This window comes from Pavona decussata, unplaced genomic scaffold (assembly GCF_977016875.1).
Source record: "Pavona decussata unplaced genomic scaffold, jaPavDecu1.1 SCAFFOLD_227, whole genome shotgun sequence".
In the NCBI taxonomy this organism is placed as follows: Eukaryota; Metazoa; Cnidaria; class Anthozoa; order Scleractinia; family Agariciidae; genus Pavona; species Pavona decussata.
Genome location: NW_028145632.1, coordinates 66773 through 83478, shown reverse-complemented (window position 1 = coordinate 83478; position 16706 = coordinate 66773). Strand labels below are relative to the sequence as shown.

Genomic DNA, 16706 nt, shown 5'->3' with positions numbered 1-16706 from the left:
GTGACCGCAACTAGGCGGCATTTCAAACTCTCGCAATTTTCTCAAAAAATAAAATACCTTGGAACTTTAAAATATGATTTTCGAAAATAGTTAATCCAAGGGTATCTTCAGGCGAAGTATCAGAAATTTGACCAAGGGGTCGCTGAAATGCAGTTCTCGATTCTTACAGGCAGCCGCTCTTAAATTCATAATGGTAATTGAACTGAGTGGAGTGCAATTTGGTCTGAAATCATACGCGTGATTTCAAAATCGAAACTGATGTAGAAATTAAAGAAGACTGAGTACTTCATTTAATCATTACGATTTGTTGCTTTATTATACCCATCTTGAAATCACTGGTGATCGTTGCAATCTGACTGACTCTCAACAGTTTTTTGCCCTAAATGGCATTCTTTTTTTAGTAGCCAATCAAAATGAAAATGAAATAATAATAGCCAATCAAATTACATCGCTTAGCTGCACTAACCAATCAGATTGCAGAAAAATATAGGGCAAAAAAAGAAAAAGTCATTTGTGGGAAGTTTTGCAATTTCTGTTGTCCAAATTCCTCATCTTCCAGATAAAAATGGATGAATTTAACTACTGACAGTTTTTAAACGACGACAATGATCTTCTTGCGGCTGGAGAATTACTGGCAGATGATTTTCCAACTTTTGCTGTCAAATTTAATCAAGTGGTCGCTGACTTTTTTCCAAATATTGCTGCAGTTCCGCACAGTCTCGAGTCCACCGGTACCAAAACCAAAACAACAGCAACAACAACAACGCAACAAGACGAAGCAGCAGACATTTCAAGATATCCTGTAGTTTCAAACGAAGGTATCTAAGAGCTCAAGTCTGTTGCAGCACATAAAAATACTTCTTCCTCGACAAAACAGTGGATGAACGTTTTTAATTCGTGGTGCTCATCTCGCCATCTTGACATCAACATTGACACAATGGCGCCCGAAGAACTTGACAAGGTCCTGGGCAAGTTTTACGCAGAAGTTAAGAAAAAGGACGGAGATGATTACGAGCCAGAATCCCTGAAAATCATGCAGAGTTCCATTGAGAGATATTTACATGTAGTGAGCATCGTACGGTCGAGAGAGTTTCACAACTCTCAGGAAATACTCAACGCGAAGGCGATTTCCCTGCGCCAACAAGGGAGAGGTAAACGACCGAACAAATCCCTGCCACTAACACCAGACGAAGAGTCAGCCCTATGGGAAAAGGGTCAGCTTGGCGACTTCAATGGCAAAGTCTTGACCAACGCCATCGTCATCGTCAACGTCATCGTCCCACTCGTAATTAATTATTAGACGCTCTCTTAAGTGACGTGAGCTTGGGCTACCTAGGGTATGACGGTTTTTTTTTTCTTTCTTTTTTTTTTCTTTCAAATTGAAGCTGTAGTATCTCTGAAAAAATGCATGGCTACCCCAAATTTTATTTTTGGATAGCAGGAGCACTTCCTTAATGCTGCTTTCTCCGAACAGTCTTACGGCTACGCAAAAATATCCCTGCATTATTATATGGCAAGGTAGTTTTGAGGTAAATCTGCGCGTTCTGATTGGTTCTTTCTTGATCGGGATTTTACCATACGGACCGTTTCCATGGAGACGTTGATAAGCCGTGTATTTTTGTTTACGACAAGCGGCAAATTTGAAAATTTGCAGCTAAAACTTTGAAAAGAAAGTCTGAAAATACTTTCATTCTTTGCAAAGAAACTACCCAAAAGACTGATTCCAACATAGACGAAGAAGAATATCATTTATAAAGCAAATTCTACTATCCCGAGGTTCTAGAAACCTCTGAATCTTGCGTCAGGGAAAGCCAGGACGCCATTGACGATTTCATAAACAAACAAAAAAGTAAAAACACAAAAGGAAGACGTCTACTGATATGAACACTCTTCTCCGTTTTATTGAAGCTAATGGATTGAATAGTCAAACAATTGAAAGCCTAAATGCGTCCGAGCTTGACCACCTTTTGTCAATTTTTTTTTTATGAACGAACGTAAAGTTGAATACGAGCGCGCAACATTTTCCAGTTTTTAGCGCAATATACAGCGATACTTATCTGAGAATATCCATTCAACATACTCAAGGATAATGAGTTTGAAAAATCGAGAAGAGTTCTAGCTGTGAAGCGCAAGTCACTAGTTCACGAGCACGACAGAAGAAACAAATTGCCAGCCACTCAGGCGATTGACGAAAACGAAGAAGATGCTCTTTTTGAGGCAGGAGAATTCGGCCAATCCAATCCAGTTGCACTTCAAAGAACTGTGTGGTGGTTTTTATCCCTACACTTGGGTTTCCGAGCCAGAGATGAGAGCGATGAGGACGATTGAGTTAATGCTGCTTCTTTTATAAAAGTTGAATGTGATTTTCACAACAACCTTTCCTGGATCCGTACTTTGTGATGCGCTAGAATTTTCTGGGATCGACGGAGCCCCTTTGTGAGTTTCAAAAACAAACCGCAGCTGTTAAGATTTTCGTCTAATTCCGTTCAAAATCGTTATTGAAGTCTTTTCTATAATCATCATGATTAGATTTGTTTTCAAACTCATGGTGACACTCGTGGTACCGTAGCTTGTTCTTTCTGGGTTGCTCGCGTCATCAAAAACACGTCATGACGGAAACCCTTTGAATTCAAGTGACCGGAAGTGCGTTTTTTTTATAAACAAACAAGTTTGCTCCGAGTGCCATATAATAAACTACTTACTAACCTAGCTTGCTCGAGCCGTACTGGGGAATATTGGCCCTCGGTCGTTTTTGTACGGACCTAGCTGCGCTCGGTCCGTACTGCCACGGCCTTGGGCCAATATTCCCCAGTACGGCCCTCGCGCTCGGTTAGCGAAGACGTTATTAGTTAGCACCACCTATAGGAAACCCAAGTATCTTCAGATGCACATAACGTATGCGCAGTAACAAAAATAGGCACCGTCCTTAAGTTCCGAAAGAACGAACCTGGTTACTCGTTAGATTTTTCCACATTTCCGTTTTTTTTTTTTTTTTTTTTGGTTTCTAAATCCTATGTTTATAGGATTAAAGATACAGAAAGAATCAGTGTACTAAAAATCAATTCTTAACGCTTCTTGTTCAATGACATTTTGAAAGGATCAGCCTGTTCAAGCAGGTTTCTAACTGTTTTTCTACAGTAATATCCAGCAGTTTGTCTCTTCAGCTATCTGTTTGGAAGATCTAAATCTCTTCAGTACCCAAGTTCATAAAGGGACTGGACCTCAGTGTACACATTGTTCAAATTGGCGTCATATGACGAAATGAAACCCATGGCTAAAAGAATCACATAAAAATAAGAAATTTTACCAAGTTTGGTTACATTCTCATTGCGTAGTAACCAGGCTGTGACCTGACAATAGTCGCCCAAATTCCATTCAAACAAGTCTTTTTATTCAGTCATAAAATGTGTATTTTTGTTTTGTCATGTATAGGCGCTGCTCTTTTTCTTTATACGTGCTGTGATATTTTGATTGTTTTTTATAGATCTATTAAAAAAATAAGGTAATAAAAGAACAAGACAAAAAGATCAGAAACGTAGCTCATGAGCGGCCAGGGATTTCGACAGATCTGTAAAGTGGCGGACATATTTCTTAATTAAAGCACCGGACGTGACATTTTTTTTTTGCCGCAAGGCACCTTGCGAGCAGCGAAAGTGTGAGCTACCTAGGGGGTCTGGTGGCATGCTCCCCCACAGGCATCCCAAGCTCACTAGCAGAGAACCGTTGAATTATAAGGATTTGTATGGGAATACAACGGATTTGTGTAAAGTGGTAGAAAATAACAGTGTTTTGTCAATAAAGTCAACTTACCCTGTTTCTTCTTGTATTTTTTGCAATTTACCAGCTTTTCAAGCCGATTCGGAGCGATTTCGGCGAGTTAGCGTCATTCAGGTTTCTACAGTAACGAAAAGCCAAACAGTATTTCAGCCATGTCCGAAACACGAAACCGAATAAATCCGTTGAAATTATCCCTGGTGTTCCAATTCCTTCGTAAGATCAACGTAGAGGTAAATAGCTTTCCTTCCATCGCATTTCCAACTCGATTGAAGCCGTATCACGTTTGCTAGAAAGATTTCCTTTCAAGTCGGCTCGCTTCTGAAATTTCGAAAGACCACACTGCAAGCAGTCCCTTTCTGGTTAGTCGAGATGGTGCGCTCACAGCGGAGCAAGACCATCCTCGGAGACCCAGGGGCAGTCAGTCGGGGGCGGGCGAAATAGCACGAAGAAAGTTTTCAAGAACGGGCGAAGGAGCCCCTGGGTACCGAGTATTTCCAAACGGCTTCGCGAATCCCGGCTCCCGATTGGGCAGAAAAAAACCTTTGTATTATTCTGCCCAATCGGCGAGCAGCAACTCTCGAATCACTTTCGTGTGTTCTTACACGGCGATTGTTGTCCCGCCATACTTGTCTGGTTCGTTCACCAAGGATAAGCGTGCGAGGGAAACTTTCAGTTTGACTTTTCTAACCGGAGATGAAAGGACTAATGATGACTTAGGGAAATCGTTGCAGTTGCTAGCAGCAAAAACCTTTCCAATTTCCACCGAGAAAATTCTTTTTCTGACCGATCACAAGATGCCGTAAGTAATAGTTTATACGAAGGCGGGAAGTGATCATATCGATCGATGCTTGAAGCTCATAGCTTCTTTAACTCATTCTTACTTACCTTTCGATTTGTTAGTTTTCTGTGTAAACAACATTTGCACGGGCTTATCAAACTGAAACTTTCCCGCACGGCGTGCATTATTTTGGTGCACGAGCCAGACAAATATGCCGGGCGGCCAATGCGCGCATGCATTCGCACGGGTAAAGTATAAAAGCCTTACTTACACTTTCTCGCTTAATTCTGTAAAGTAGCAAAGTAGTTATTGAAGATGGCTGCCATTACTCCGACTAGCACAGAAATTAGAAAAGCGATTGCGGAAAGTCTGAAGTCAATTCCAGACGTTGATTATCTAAAGCCTGAACAGAAGTTAATTGTTGAGCATGTGGTTCACAGAAAGGATGTGTTTGCGTGTTTTTTTTGTGTTTGGCTGTATGCTGATTTCTAAGCACATTGTTATAAATATACAAGTAAAATAATTAGGGATGGTAAGGTTTTCTATGCCAAATGGAGATATTGCAGGAAAAGCCATGATATAAATTACCAGTATCCACTGAAACATGGCATATTATATTTCACATTAATAATTTTTGTTTTAAAATATTGGTGCTACACATGAACATTTTGCCAGGATATAAGACTGATATAAAAGTGCCACAGATAGCCAACAAAGTGTGAATCATCAAGTCTCTATGGTGTATCACTGTGCACTAACTCAAAATCAAATCCAGTTTCTTTAAGGTCACAACCATCTAATAATAATCATTTCTAATAATACAGATGTGCATTGACAGTCCTATGTGCGACCACTATAATTGTAGCTACATGTATTACATTTAAAGTGGAAATCGTACAAACTGTGTACAATAAAAATTATTTTGTATTATACATTAACAATTGTATTTATTTTTAGTGGTTCTTGTATATACAATAATGCTAGCATGTTATTTCCTGTACTTGTTATACTAAATAATTTTATGTAGAATGTTATTCTTTAACCTCTGTTACAAATTCACTTGTCTGGTCTCTTTAGGGGTGAGAAGAAGGATGATAACGAGCCGTTTAGGAAGTGGTGTGGTCATGTTGGTGAGATCAGGTCTTTTTTGCCAAAGCAAGTTCCATTTTTAGCCCTTACAGCAACTGCTTCCTCTTCAACAAGAAATAAAATCATCAAAAGTTTGAGTTTAAACAAATGCCTAGAAATAACAGTTAGTCCTAACAGAAAGAATATCAAGCTATTTGTTTTAAAGGTGACCAGTGACATTTCTGTTAATTTTACATGGCTTGCTAGGGAGTTACAGGAAATGAGCATTGGATGCCCTCGAACACTTATTTATGTAAGAGATTACAAAACTTGTGGGGAGCTCTACCACTTTTTCATGAGTAGTTTGTTGGACAAAGCATACTACCCAAATGGTGCTGAGAAAAAGTCTTCCAATCCAATGGTGTCCATGTACCACAGTGGCACTTCACCTTCCATCCAAGAACATGTCCTGCAGTCACTCAAGGATCCTAATGGTAAGGTCAGAATTGTCATTGCAACAAATGCTCTTGGAATGGGTGTAGACATTAAGGGCTTGTATAATGTAATAAACTATGGACCTCCCAGTGACCTTGAGTCATATGTCCAAGAAATGGGAAGAGCTGGTAGGGATAGCAAATCTTCAGAGGCGTTATTAATGTTTCATGGAAGGCAACTCCGCCAGTGTACCCCAGAGATGCTGAATTATGTAAAGTCTAACTCCTGTCGAAGAAGGCAAATTCTTGAATTTTTTGAAGACATAAGTCAAGGAAGTGTAACAGACAAAAAGCATCTCTGTTGTGATGTGTGTGCTGAAGATTGTTCATGTGAACAAAACTGTCAGCAAAATAGAGGAAGTATGGTATCAAAGATGTCTCTGGAAACTGCTAATGATGTCCCGAAGTCGAGAAGTGTAAATGACAGTGAGAGAAGCACACTGAAGGTTCTGTTTAAAAGAGAGTCAGGAGAGCATGCGTCAGGAAGTGATAAAATCAAGTCAGCATTGTTTTTTTTCAAACATTGACCAAATCACTTGCTTCTCTGATTGCATAATTGAAGCTACAGTCTCTAAGTGTGATTTTTTGTTCTGTGTTGATGACATTATTGAACAAATTCCAGTTCTGAGTGTACAACATGCATTCAAAGTGTATAATTGCCTATGTAAAGTGTTTACAGACCTACAACAGGAAAGTCAGGATCAATAGTTGTAAAACACATCTCCCCTAAGTAGGACTTTCATTATTTTTGCTGTTTATCCACAGGTACCATAAATACAACTTACAGTAATTATTTCTACAGAGAAGTCAAATAATAATAAGAAATATGATAAGAATTTACTGTTAGTAATGTGTTATAAGGCTATGATGATATTTAAACTACTTATGTTGTTACATGTTTGAATAAGCTGCTTAATTTTGATACCTTTATGTCCTACTCTATAGCATATACATGTCAAAGAACACAAGTTGACAAAATGTAAAAAAAAGTCTTTTTTAGTTGGTACTGATAGCTGCTATATTTAATTCCAATTGTTTTCAAATATCCAGTAATTGTACTCTGTAACAATGGAATTCATTATTGTTTTGAATGAAAGACTGCCAAAGGTAGGGGTCAAAGTCTGGAATTAGTTAATAATATTTTGGATTGATGAGGAAATTGCATTACCAGTAATTGGTTTGATACCATCATTGAAGGTTCAAATCAAATTTGTGTGCAGCCATCTTTACTTTATTAGCCTTAATGAACAATTATTTAGTATGAATGTTTCCTTCTAAATGTTGATAAAATATCATCTAAAACAAATTAATCCAGCTCTTCTTGTGCTTGGTTAACCAGGCATTCAAGTCTGCAAAGTCAAGGACAGAAATGGGGTCTTTAGGGATGGATCCAATATTAGGGTGTGTTCTTCCAGGAACTTCACTGAATGCTTTGACTTCTTTTAAGATGTCAACCACGGTAGTGATGTCTGAATCTTCCCTTCTTTTGTGTTTTGTTGACTCTCTGCGGACATTGTTTGCCTGGTCAAAATTCACCATGATGGACTTGACATCATCACTAGCCCTACTATAAGTCTGAGCTGTCTGGAAAGAAAGGTTTGCACCTTGGCCATACATCAGCTGCTTTGTGTCTCTCACACCATGCTCCATAGCTTGGTCGATTGCAATGTTTCTCCCCACCCCACCCTTGAGATTTACAGTGCGATTCCAGCGTAGAGAATGGGCCTCTTGAGGAGTTAGTAGTGCATGTAGTTGTGCATGGAGCCTCGCAGCTGCTAAAGCATACTTTGTCTTCCCACTCACTTTGAATAGTAGCATCATAAATTTCCATAGGTATTCAGCTCTTGCTCCATCTCCCTCTTTAATTGCGTCTTGGAAATCTTTGAAAAGGAGACCTGTCTTGGCAATATTGTGAGAATAATTAAAAACCCCATCTTCACTACGAGGATCTGGAGGGCTCCTTTCATCTTGTTCTGCATGATTTGTGATGTTTAATCCATGAACTGAAACTTCATGGTTGTTCCTCCTCCTCTCGTGTTGGTACTGCCTGTTGCAATCTGGGTACCTACATTCAAAAATCTGGGGTTGTTCTATTTGTTGCATGTCATTGAAGAGCACTGCTGTTGGTTGTACTTCAAGAAGGACATACTTCTCAACAAGTTTTTCTACTGCATCATACAACTGTTTTTGTGGAGCATGCTCACCATTGTTAGAAGGTTCCAATTTGTTTAACTCAGGAGTACTGTTGGAGGATTCCATGCCAAAAAATTGTGTGGCTGCATAAACAATATACCCATCTACAACAGTGTTGAAGAACGCTTCACATCCATGGTATCACTTAGTCACCTTGTCACTCACATCTTTTCTGTTCAGCCTTGTTTTCAACTGACACAATGTTCCCAAGTCTCCCACTGATTGGCTTTTGTAGAGATAGTCAAACAGCATCTGCAAACATATATTTTGTGTAATATATATAATTTTATATATACATGTACTTGGGGCTATTATACTATGTAGGCAATATAATGTTTATGGTTAAGTAATGTCTTGGGTATAACAATATTATTACTCACTCATAAAATGATCATACCAAGCAGTTCAAAAGTAGACTTCCTGCTGTCATCCACAAATCAATTTGGAGCTATTTATTAGTATATAGTGTTTGCTAAGCTAACTGGGCCTTCTAAAAAGCACTGTAAAGGAAATTCATTGGCAGAAGGTATTACTTTATGACTGTACATATGTAAACGTCTGTTGTTATAGATTAAACGCACTGATATTATTGTTACTGCATCAGTAAAAACACCATTCTTTTTAAGAGAAAGGGTATTCCAGAAGTAATACACACAGTGGAGGAGTCTTAGTGTCAACCTGTCCTAAAGGATAAAAATGATTTGAAGTCTAACAAAGTTTTAAATTAAATGAACCTGCTGTATTTATAATCACCTGTAGAAGATTCATTTCACAGTGGAAATCCTCATGTTTTAGGATAAGGCCCTGGAGTCTTTCATAGGGTGCATCTGCATCTGCAACTGCATTAACAGCACTGATGGCACGTTCAACAGTTAAATGGTCACCACCCAGATGTATGGTCTGAAGAATTCTTGCCTTGTCTGCATCAGTGGGAACATACTCCTCATTACAGTGCCGCAGAATTTGTAACATTTCAGGAATCTTGTTTTCATTTTTTTCCAGCAGACCCAAGTGTACCTATGATTTCATTAAAGGTATAAGCTAAAATTAATAAAGATGTATCAGTTATTACTCTCTAATGATCCCTGTTCATTTGCTGACTCAAATATTATAAATAATTACAAATTAATAATCTATCCCACAATTTATAGCTTTTGATAGTTATAAAGGTAAAAATTAAGAAGTGAAGTCACTTGAAAAATCTAGGTTCTTATTAGTGAACAAAAAAATAAATATTCTACAGCAACCTGTGAATTCAAACACTCCTTAAAATTACATATGCCCCAGTTGGTTGTTATTTAGGCCCCTTCACAATTTTCTAAATCAGCACATGATAACACAGACTTAATTGTATACACTCATATATCATTTTGAATACATTACACAGTTATTATGGGCATACTGTTTTAAATTATAACATGAAGTACTTGTTAATGCTCCCAACCCATGAAAATATCGAACAAGATAACAACAACAAATGTATGGGAGAAAGGGGGTAGGGGATGAAGTGCTCGAGTTGCCAATATTATTGGAATCTTACAAGATGAGACAGGTACAATGTAAGGTGGTTGGGAACGAGAGGACTCACACAATAATAACATTTGTCACACAACAACAACCGGGCTAAAGAGAGGTCCTAATCCTCTCTCTGGAGTCCTAATCCCCAGGTCATGAGAGGTGGTAATCCTCTCCCTCTTTTTCATGAGTCCATCAAGTCCCCAGGCTACAGAGAGGTCCTAATCCTCTCTCTGGGATCCTAATTCCCAGGCCCCCTGGGGACAACCACAACAACAACAAAGGTTTAGCTCATTGTTACCATGATAAGAAGTTCATTGTTACCATGGTAACAAGGATATATGGGGGGCCCATTCTGCCACCAAAACTGACCATGTGAGTCTATGGGGCAAAGGGGCGACCTGTATGGAGCACTTCATCGCCTTCCCACAGTTTATTTACTTCAAACGAGAAACAATTATAAATGTTGTTCTAGGCATGTGAGCTAGCCGATGGGCGGCCATGTCTATTGCAACCAAAAGCGAACAACAAAATATTTGAATTAGCTAATGCTACTAACAGAGTCCAAGTGTTCAAACAGCACTACGCTTGACACTAACAGTAACAGTTTTTACCAATATAGTTGATAACATTATACTTAAAAATTACACTGCTCACAGAGAGCGAAACAATAACAATAACAATTATAGAATGTCTCAATGAGCAAACACACTGCTCAAGTCCAACAGCACTGGGCTGGATAATTAGAACATTAATTTGTACCAATAAAGATAGAACCAACTACAAAGCAGTATGAATTATGTCTAGCAGTATTTAGTTGATAAAACTATACCTACTTAAAAATTTACACCGCTCACATAGAGCCAACGATAACAGTAACAATATTAATTAGAAAAATGTCTCAATAAGGAAAGACATTGCCCAAGACCAACAGCACTGGGCTTGATAACTATAATACTTGAAACCAGAATGATAGGTAAAGGAACCCTCTACATAACAGTAGGTTTTTTCCAATACAGTAAATGCCATACTTAAATGTTTACAAGGTAAGGCCCTTGGAAAGCCTAAGAGGGTTGGGTGGGTGGGAATTTCTCAAACAGTCTCTGGGAGGTCAGAGAACTTGAAGTGAACTACAGTGTGAAGATACGGCCGCATGGTCTTTGACTGACATGAAGGAAAAGCATGAATGTGATTGGTCTAGAGCTAACGCGTCACGAGGGGAAAAAGAGAATCTTGTCACGGTGGAATATTGCGTGACAAACAGTTTGTTTCAGAAGGGTAGCTCATCTCAATTCTCTGACCTCCCTTTCATGGTTGTTTGCATTAACTTAAATTTATATTACTTATAAATTGGCTTTAATGCTCCCAACCCATGAAAATATCGAACAAGATAACAACAACAAATGTATGGGAGAAAGGGGGTAGGGGATGAAGTGCTCGAGTTGCCAATATTATTGGAATCTTACAAGATGAGACAGGTACAATGTAAGGTGGTTGGGAACGAGAGGACTCACACAATAATAACATTTGTCACACAACAACAACCAGGCTAAAGAGAGGTCCTAATCCTCTCTCTGGAGTCCTAATCCCCAGGCCATGAGAGGTGGTAATCCTCTCCCTCTTTTTCATGAGTCCATCAAGTCCCCAGGCTACAGAGAGGTCCTAATCCTCTCTCTGGGATCCTAATTCCCAGGCCCCCTGGGGACAACCACAACAACAACAAAGGTTTAGCTCATTGTTACCATGATAAGAAGTTCATTGTTACCATGGTAACAAGGATATATGGGGGGCCCATTCTGCCACCAAAACTGACCATGTGAGTCTATGGGGCAAAGGGGCGACCTGTATGGAGCACTTCATCCCCAAAAGTACACAAAGTGTATTCCCCATAGACGAACAATAAGAAGAAAATAAGCTCATAAAATCAATCTAGAATATACAAGACTGCAAATGGAATTCGGCCATCGGAAAGTGGCCGACTAATGCTGTTGGTAAGTTTCGGGAAAAATCTTGGAACCCGGGCCCCTTTGTATCCAATATCTGCACCATACCTAAGACTGTTACATAAACTCAAGACAAATAAATGGTCTGGGTGGTCAATAAGCACCCTCTCTAGGTTATTGACATTAATAGGAGTGGGTAAGGACCCAGTGAATGCTTCACTTTCTCCGGGAAGGGTTGGAGTGAAGGGTTCCCTTGTGTCCATCCCTTGCAGTGTCTCGATCGTGTTCCCTGGGCTCTCGTAGTTTCCCTGGAAGTTTGGGGCAGTCACGTCCCGGGTGTGCCCCTGCACACTTGTTACAGACATGTTTGAAACTACAGGGGTCCCTGTTGCACCACCCACTACGGTTGAAGTTATGGCAAGTGCCTCTGCGCTCGGCCCCAGTTGAGACACTACTAGTTTGGGGTCCATTTGAAAAAAGAGGATACTCCTCCTTTAGCACAGATGGTGCCACCGTAAATATCGTAAGCCATAGCTGCTGATCAATTTCCGACCACACACGGGTCTTATGTTGACCAGCTTTTTGGCGGAATTTATAATCATAAATTGCCCATCCTAGACCCTTATGTACCCGTGCAGCATACCTAATCAAGCTAAGGTACTGTAATAGCTCTTGGGAACGCAGAGGGAACTTCTGCGTGAAAACGCTCATATACGTCGTGAACGCGGTGGTCCACTGATCAATTTCTGTGATAGAGGTGGATGTTTTGCCTTTCTTTGAGACTCGAACAACTGAATTGTCAAGGGTGAGCACCAGAGTATCATCCTCATTGAACTCTGCTAGACTTTTTGGAAGGAGCTTTGATAACTCAAAGAACTCACCGGACTGTATATCCTTCACGTATTGCGCAGGGATGTCCTGGAATGGCGCCGCATGTTGACATACATTCGATGGAGTTGCTGTTTGCTGTAGTGTGACAGGCTCGATGGCTGGTGTGGCGGGAATGGGATTTGAAGCTGTTTGCAAGGAACTTGGCTGCAAAACCTGAACAGCGGCCAGAGCTGCTTCGTTGGCGAGTTCCCTCGAGGCAGCAGCGATAGACTCCTGAACCAGTTGGCGAATTGTATTTAATTGTCCTTGCGAGAAGGTGGCATCGTTCGCATTTGCGTTGACCACATGGTCTTGGGAATTTACCCCCACGTTGTTTGGTAGATTTGGTTCTCGCAGATTTGCGTTTGAAGCCGTGACTTGGGGACCAGAACCTCTTAGCCGGTTCAAAAGAGTGGCCCTGTTGCCGGTGGAAGCAATCTTCTTTTGTCGGCACAAGTTTCTTAGTTGTTGGACCGAAAAACTGTTCAGAAGTGCGGCATCGGCGACCACATTCCTCTCTTGAACGCGGGACTTTCGACGAAGCGGCGGCATTGTCCTTGTCTGTTTACGTAAACTTGAACGGAAGTTCGTAGAAACAAACCAAAACACACTAAAAAACTCCGCTAGAGCGAAGTTCAGACGAGTAATAACGGCAAAAATTCACAATTAGCTACAATTTCTCAAACAGTCTCTGGGAGGTCAGAGAACTTGAAGTGAACTACAGTGTGAAGATACGGCCGCATGGTCTTTGACTGACATGAAGGAAAAGCATGAATGTGATTGGCCTAGAGCTAACGCGTCACGAGGGGAAAAAGAGAATCTTGTCACGGTGGAATATTGCGTGACAAACAGTTTGTTTCAGAAGGGTAGCTCATCTCAATTCTCTGACCTCCCTTTCATGGTTGTTTGCATTAACTTAAATTTATATTACTTATAAATTGGCTTAAAAAAAAACCAACCACAACAAGGTAGGACAAGACGAAAATCAGAACACACATAAATGACTTTATAAAGTAGTCTGCTCGACGCCCTTTTTTCATAGTTCATTTCTGCACAGCAGCAATAGGACACAAACTAAGACAATCAACTGAAAAGTTGCACCAGTTTTGTAACCTAAGACTACACTCCCAGTTGTCATTTTCAAATGCGATGTTGGTAAACTCTGAAGATTTTATAACAAGCATCACTTATGGATATAAAGAGAAGATTATAATTATTAAAACAATTAAATTTAAAACCTACAATCTGGGACTGCTGGCTCATTTCCTTGCTGTGTTGGTGAGGAATGTGAGATGGAACCATATGGGAAAACTGATTGAAGAACTTGCAATGCTTTGTAAGGATGCGTAATGCAAGAATCACAAAGTCTTTCTTAAGTCTAGTATGTTCTTCTGGAGATGGCAAGAAACTTGAATTTGGTAATTCCATAATGTCTCTGATAGGTTCTTCATTGTTCAAAATCCAGTCAGCAACCCGGTTGTCATAAGCCAGCAAATTGAACCAGTGTACTGATTCAGTGTCCTTATCCTTGGAGTAGATGGAGGGTCTTCTTAGCCAGTCCAGATTGTCCCCATTCAAGCCATAGTCACATGCACCATTAGCACACTGCACTGGTGTGGATTCTTCTGGGCCAGAATCATCATTGTCGTCCAAGTCTAGATTTACAGTACTGACAAGGGAGTCACATGAACTTGAATCAATGCTATCTGGGACATCTGCACAGTCTGTTTAAACGTAATGTAAGACCAAAATGCTTTTAGTGACCTAAATACATGAACTCTAAAAACTAAATCTATGCTTGTTAATTTTTTAATGCCTAATATTATCCCAAATTTTAGTTTGTTCTTAAATAACAGATTATTTCAGTTTGCAATGATAAATACATTAAGTGACAGTTGGAGTATTTAGTAGGCTCTTCCTGCTGACATCTAAAAAAATGTACTCTGAGGTAACTTCAGACAAAGCAAATGCATAGAAGAACATATTCTGTGAGCCAAGTTTACTAAAATGTTTAATAATTAAAAGTTACATTCTGTATGGTGATTACAAATCATGATTTGACAATTACCAAACTTTGGATCTTGGGATGGTGTATCCACTGCAGAACTTTCCTCCCCTTTGTCATCAGCAAGCTGCAACTGTTGCACCGCCTTGAGCATACATTCAAATTCAAGTCAACAAAGAAGTATTAAAAAAGGTAAATAATAATAATAATAATAATAATAATAATAATAATAATAATAATAATAATAATAATAATAATAATAATAACAATAATAATAAAACATGCATTACTGTTTTCTCCTAACAAACAATATTACGTTGAAAAGGGCATTGCACTGTTTGTGTAACTATTTCATGACTCCGGACAATGAACATTTATGCAGAACTACCTCTTCTTGGGGATCAGAACTTGTGGGGGCTGTACCATTCCCTTGTCTTTTGTTTTCAACACTGGCTTTCCACGCCTTCACTTTCTTGTTGTAGCCAAGCGCTACTTCTGCAATCTTTCTATTTGTTACAGCTTTACAAACAGTCATTCCAAGCTTCTGTAGTCTGGAGAAACCCTGTTGTATATATAATATTATAAACAAGTCAATGTATATTTCAGCTTGAAAGGTAACATTGTCTCCAAAAACAACTGATGAGTTTACTTTGAATTCATGAATCAATAATTTGCTGCAGCATCTCAAAAAAACCAATAAAACAAAAACTTCAAAAAGCAATCTGTGTTTAATCCTTTCAGGAGGTATCAGTGGTAAACCCCCCACCCCCCTATCTTAGACCAAACTTGAGGCCTGCAGGACTGAGGTAATGTGTTACTTTGTTTTGGCCAGAAAGCAGGCCCCCACCTCACCTTTAGGTATCCATTCATCAGCTTAGTCTTACAACAACAACACACATATAAACTTAAGTGAACACTACTTCACCTTTTTCCGTGTCCGCCCTAAAAACAGTGAAAGGCCAACAAGGTGTTGCACAGCAGGTAGCCTTGAATTTCGTCCCTTGAGCAGTATTGCACCAGCCAAACCAATTATGGGCTTCAGCAGCTGCTTCCTCTTTAGGTTCCTGGAAATTGTGGGGGGCATTGCTATAGTCTTAAGGATTTCGTAAAAGGTAGGGGCTTCCTTCTTCCATTCCTTGAGTACTGCATTCCACTGAAAGTGTTTGAGGTCTCTGACAGCTGTTTTCTTTAGCAATGATTTCTTCTCCAGCTTGCGACACTCCTTGTTGATTTGGAGGCAGATACGATGAATGAACGAATTTCTCAGCTTCTTGGTTTTGAAAGCTGCTGAGGTGATTCCTGAATTAGGTCGTCTTAAGCAAAGGGCAATCCCCAGACTGTTTAGACCTTTAGGCAATTCCCTTGACACAGTTTTGGATTTGAAGTGTACAATTACCTTCAGTTGATTAGAAAACAATAATATAATTATAATAATTGAACTGATTATTCAGACAATAGAATTAATTTTTCTTTATGAGGCATCTTTTATTTATCCAAAAAATAAACCACACAGATAAAACGATACAAGCCCTGATCTTCAAAGTGATAGTTGATTCCAGCATGATAGTCAAGGCCTTTATCAAAGTTTTTAGTAACTCAATAATATTTTAAGGTACTTTTCAGGTACTCTATTAAGACAGCAGGGGTCCTGATTTATTACCAGCTGCAACTCAACTAAAGGGTATTGCAAAACACACCACCCAATACCCTGTCGTTACCAAAGGACAAATCCAGACAGATTCCTGCCTGACCCTTCTGAGCTTAAGCGTTTGGGGGCTACATGCACCTTGTACTACAGCATTCATTACATGTAAGCACTTTTTTATTGGTACAAAACCAGTGGACCAAAGTAAAAATAAATGTACTACAGGTATTTGTTAGAAGTATTAATTTTCTTGATCAAATAGGAACAAAACCTCTATATTTTTGTGACTTTTCTACAAAAGATCTAGTTAAGTGCCCATGGGTGGGGAATTAAGCTCTTGCAGATACTGTCTTCGTATTTATCATGTTGGCTGCTTACCTTTACACATGTACCCTTTTTAGTACTTGGGTGGCACTGA

At 39.5% G+C, this 16706-nt stretch overlaps 1 protein-coding gene and 2 pseudogenes across 2 annotated transcripts; 2 read left to right on the top strand and 1 right to left on the bottom strand.

The window, feature by feature from the left end:
- The first annotated feature begins 937 nt into the window (after positions 1-937).
- On the top strand, positions 938-1300 carry LOC146458838 (uncharacterized protein KIAA1958-like). The gene has a single exon (XM_085090239.1). The coding sequence runs from the start codon at positions 938-940 to the stop codon at positions 1298-1300; it is 363 nt and encodes a 120-aa protein (XP_084946365.1).
- Positions 1301-5603: 4303 nt separating this feature from the next.
- On the top strand, positions 5604-9744 carry LOC146458837 (bifunctional 3'-5' exonuclease/ATP-dependent helicase WRN-like; annotated as a pseudogene).
- On the bottom strand, positions 7414-15522 carry LOC146458836 (uncharacterized; annotated as a pseudogene). Its single transcript, XR_014858114.1, has 5 exons — positions 15032-15522; positions 14707-14788; positions 13881-14362; positions 9064-9327; positions 7414-8562 (listed from the first exon to the last, which is right to left on the bottom strand). The product of XR_014858114.1 is annotated as an uncharacterized LOC146458836 (transcript).
- Positions 15523-16706: the final 1184 nt, after the last annotated feature.

Excerpts from the sequence above, each read along its gene's own strand:
- LOC146458838 (XM_085090239.1), top strand. The coding sequence starts at position 938 with ATGGCGCCCGAAGAACTTGACAAGGTCCTGGGCAAGTTTTACGCAGAA.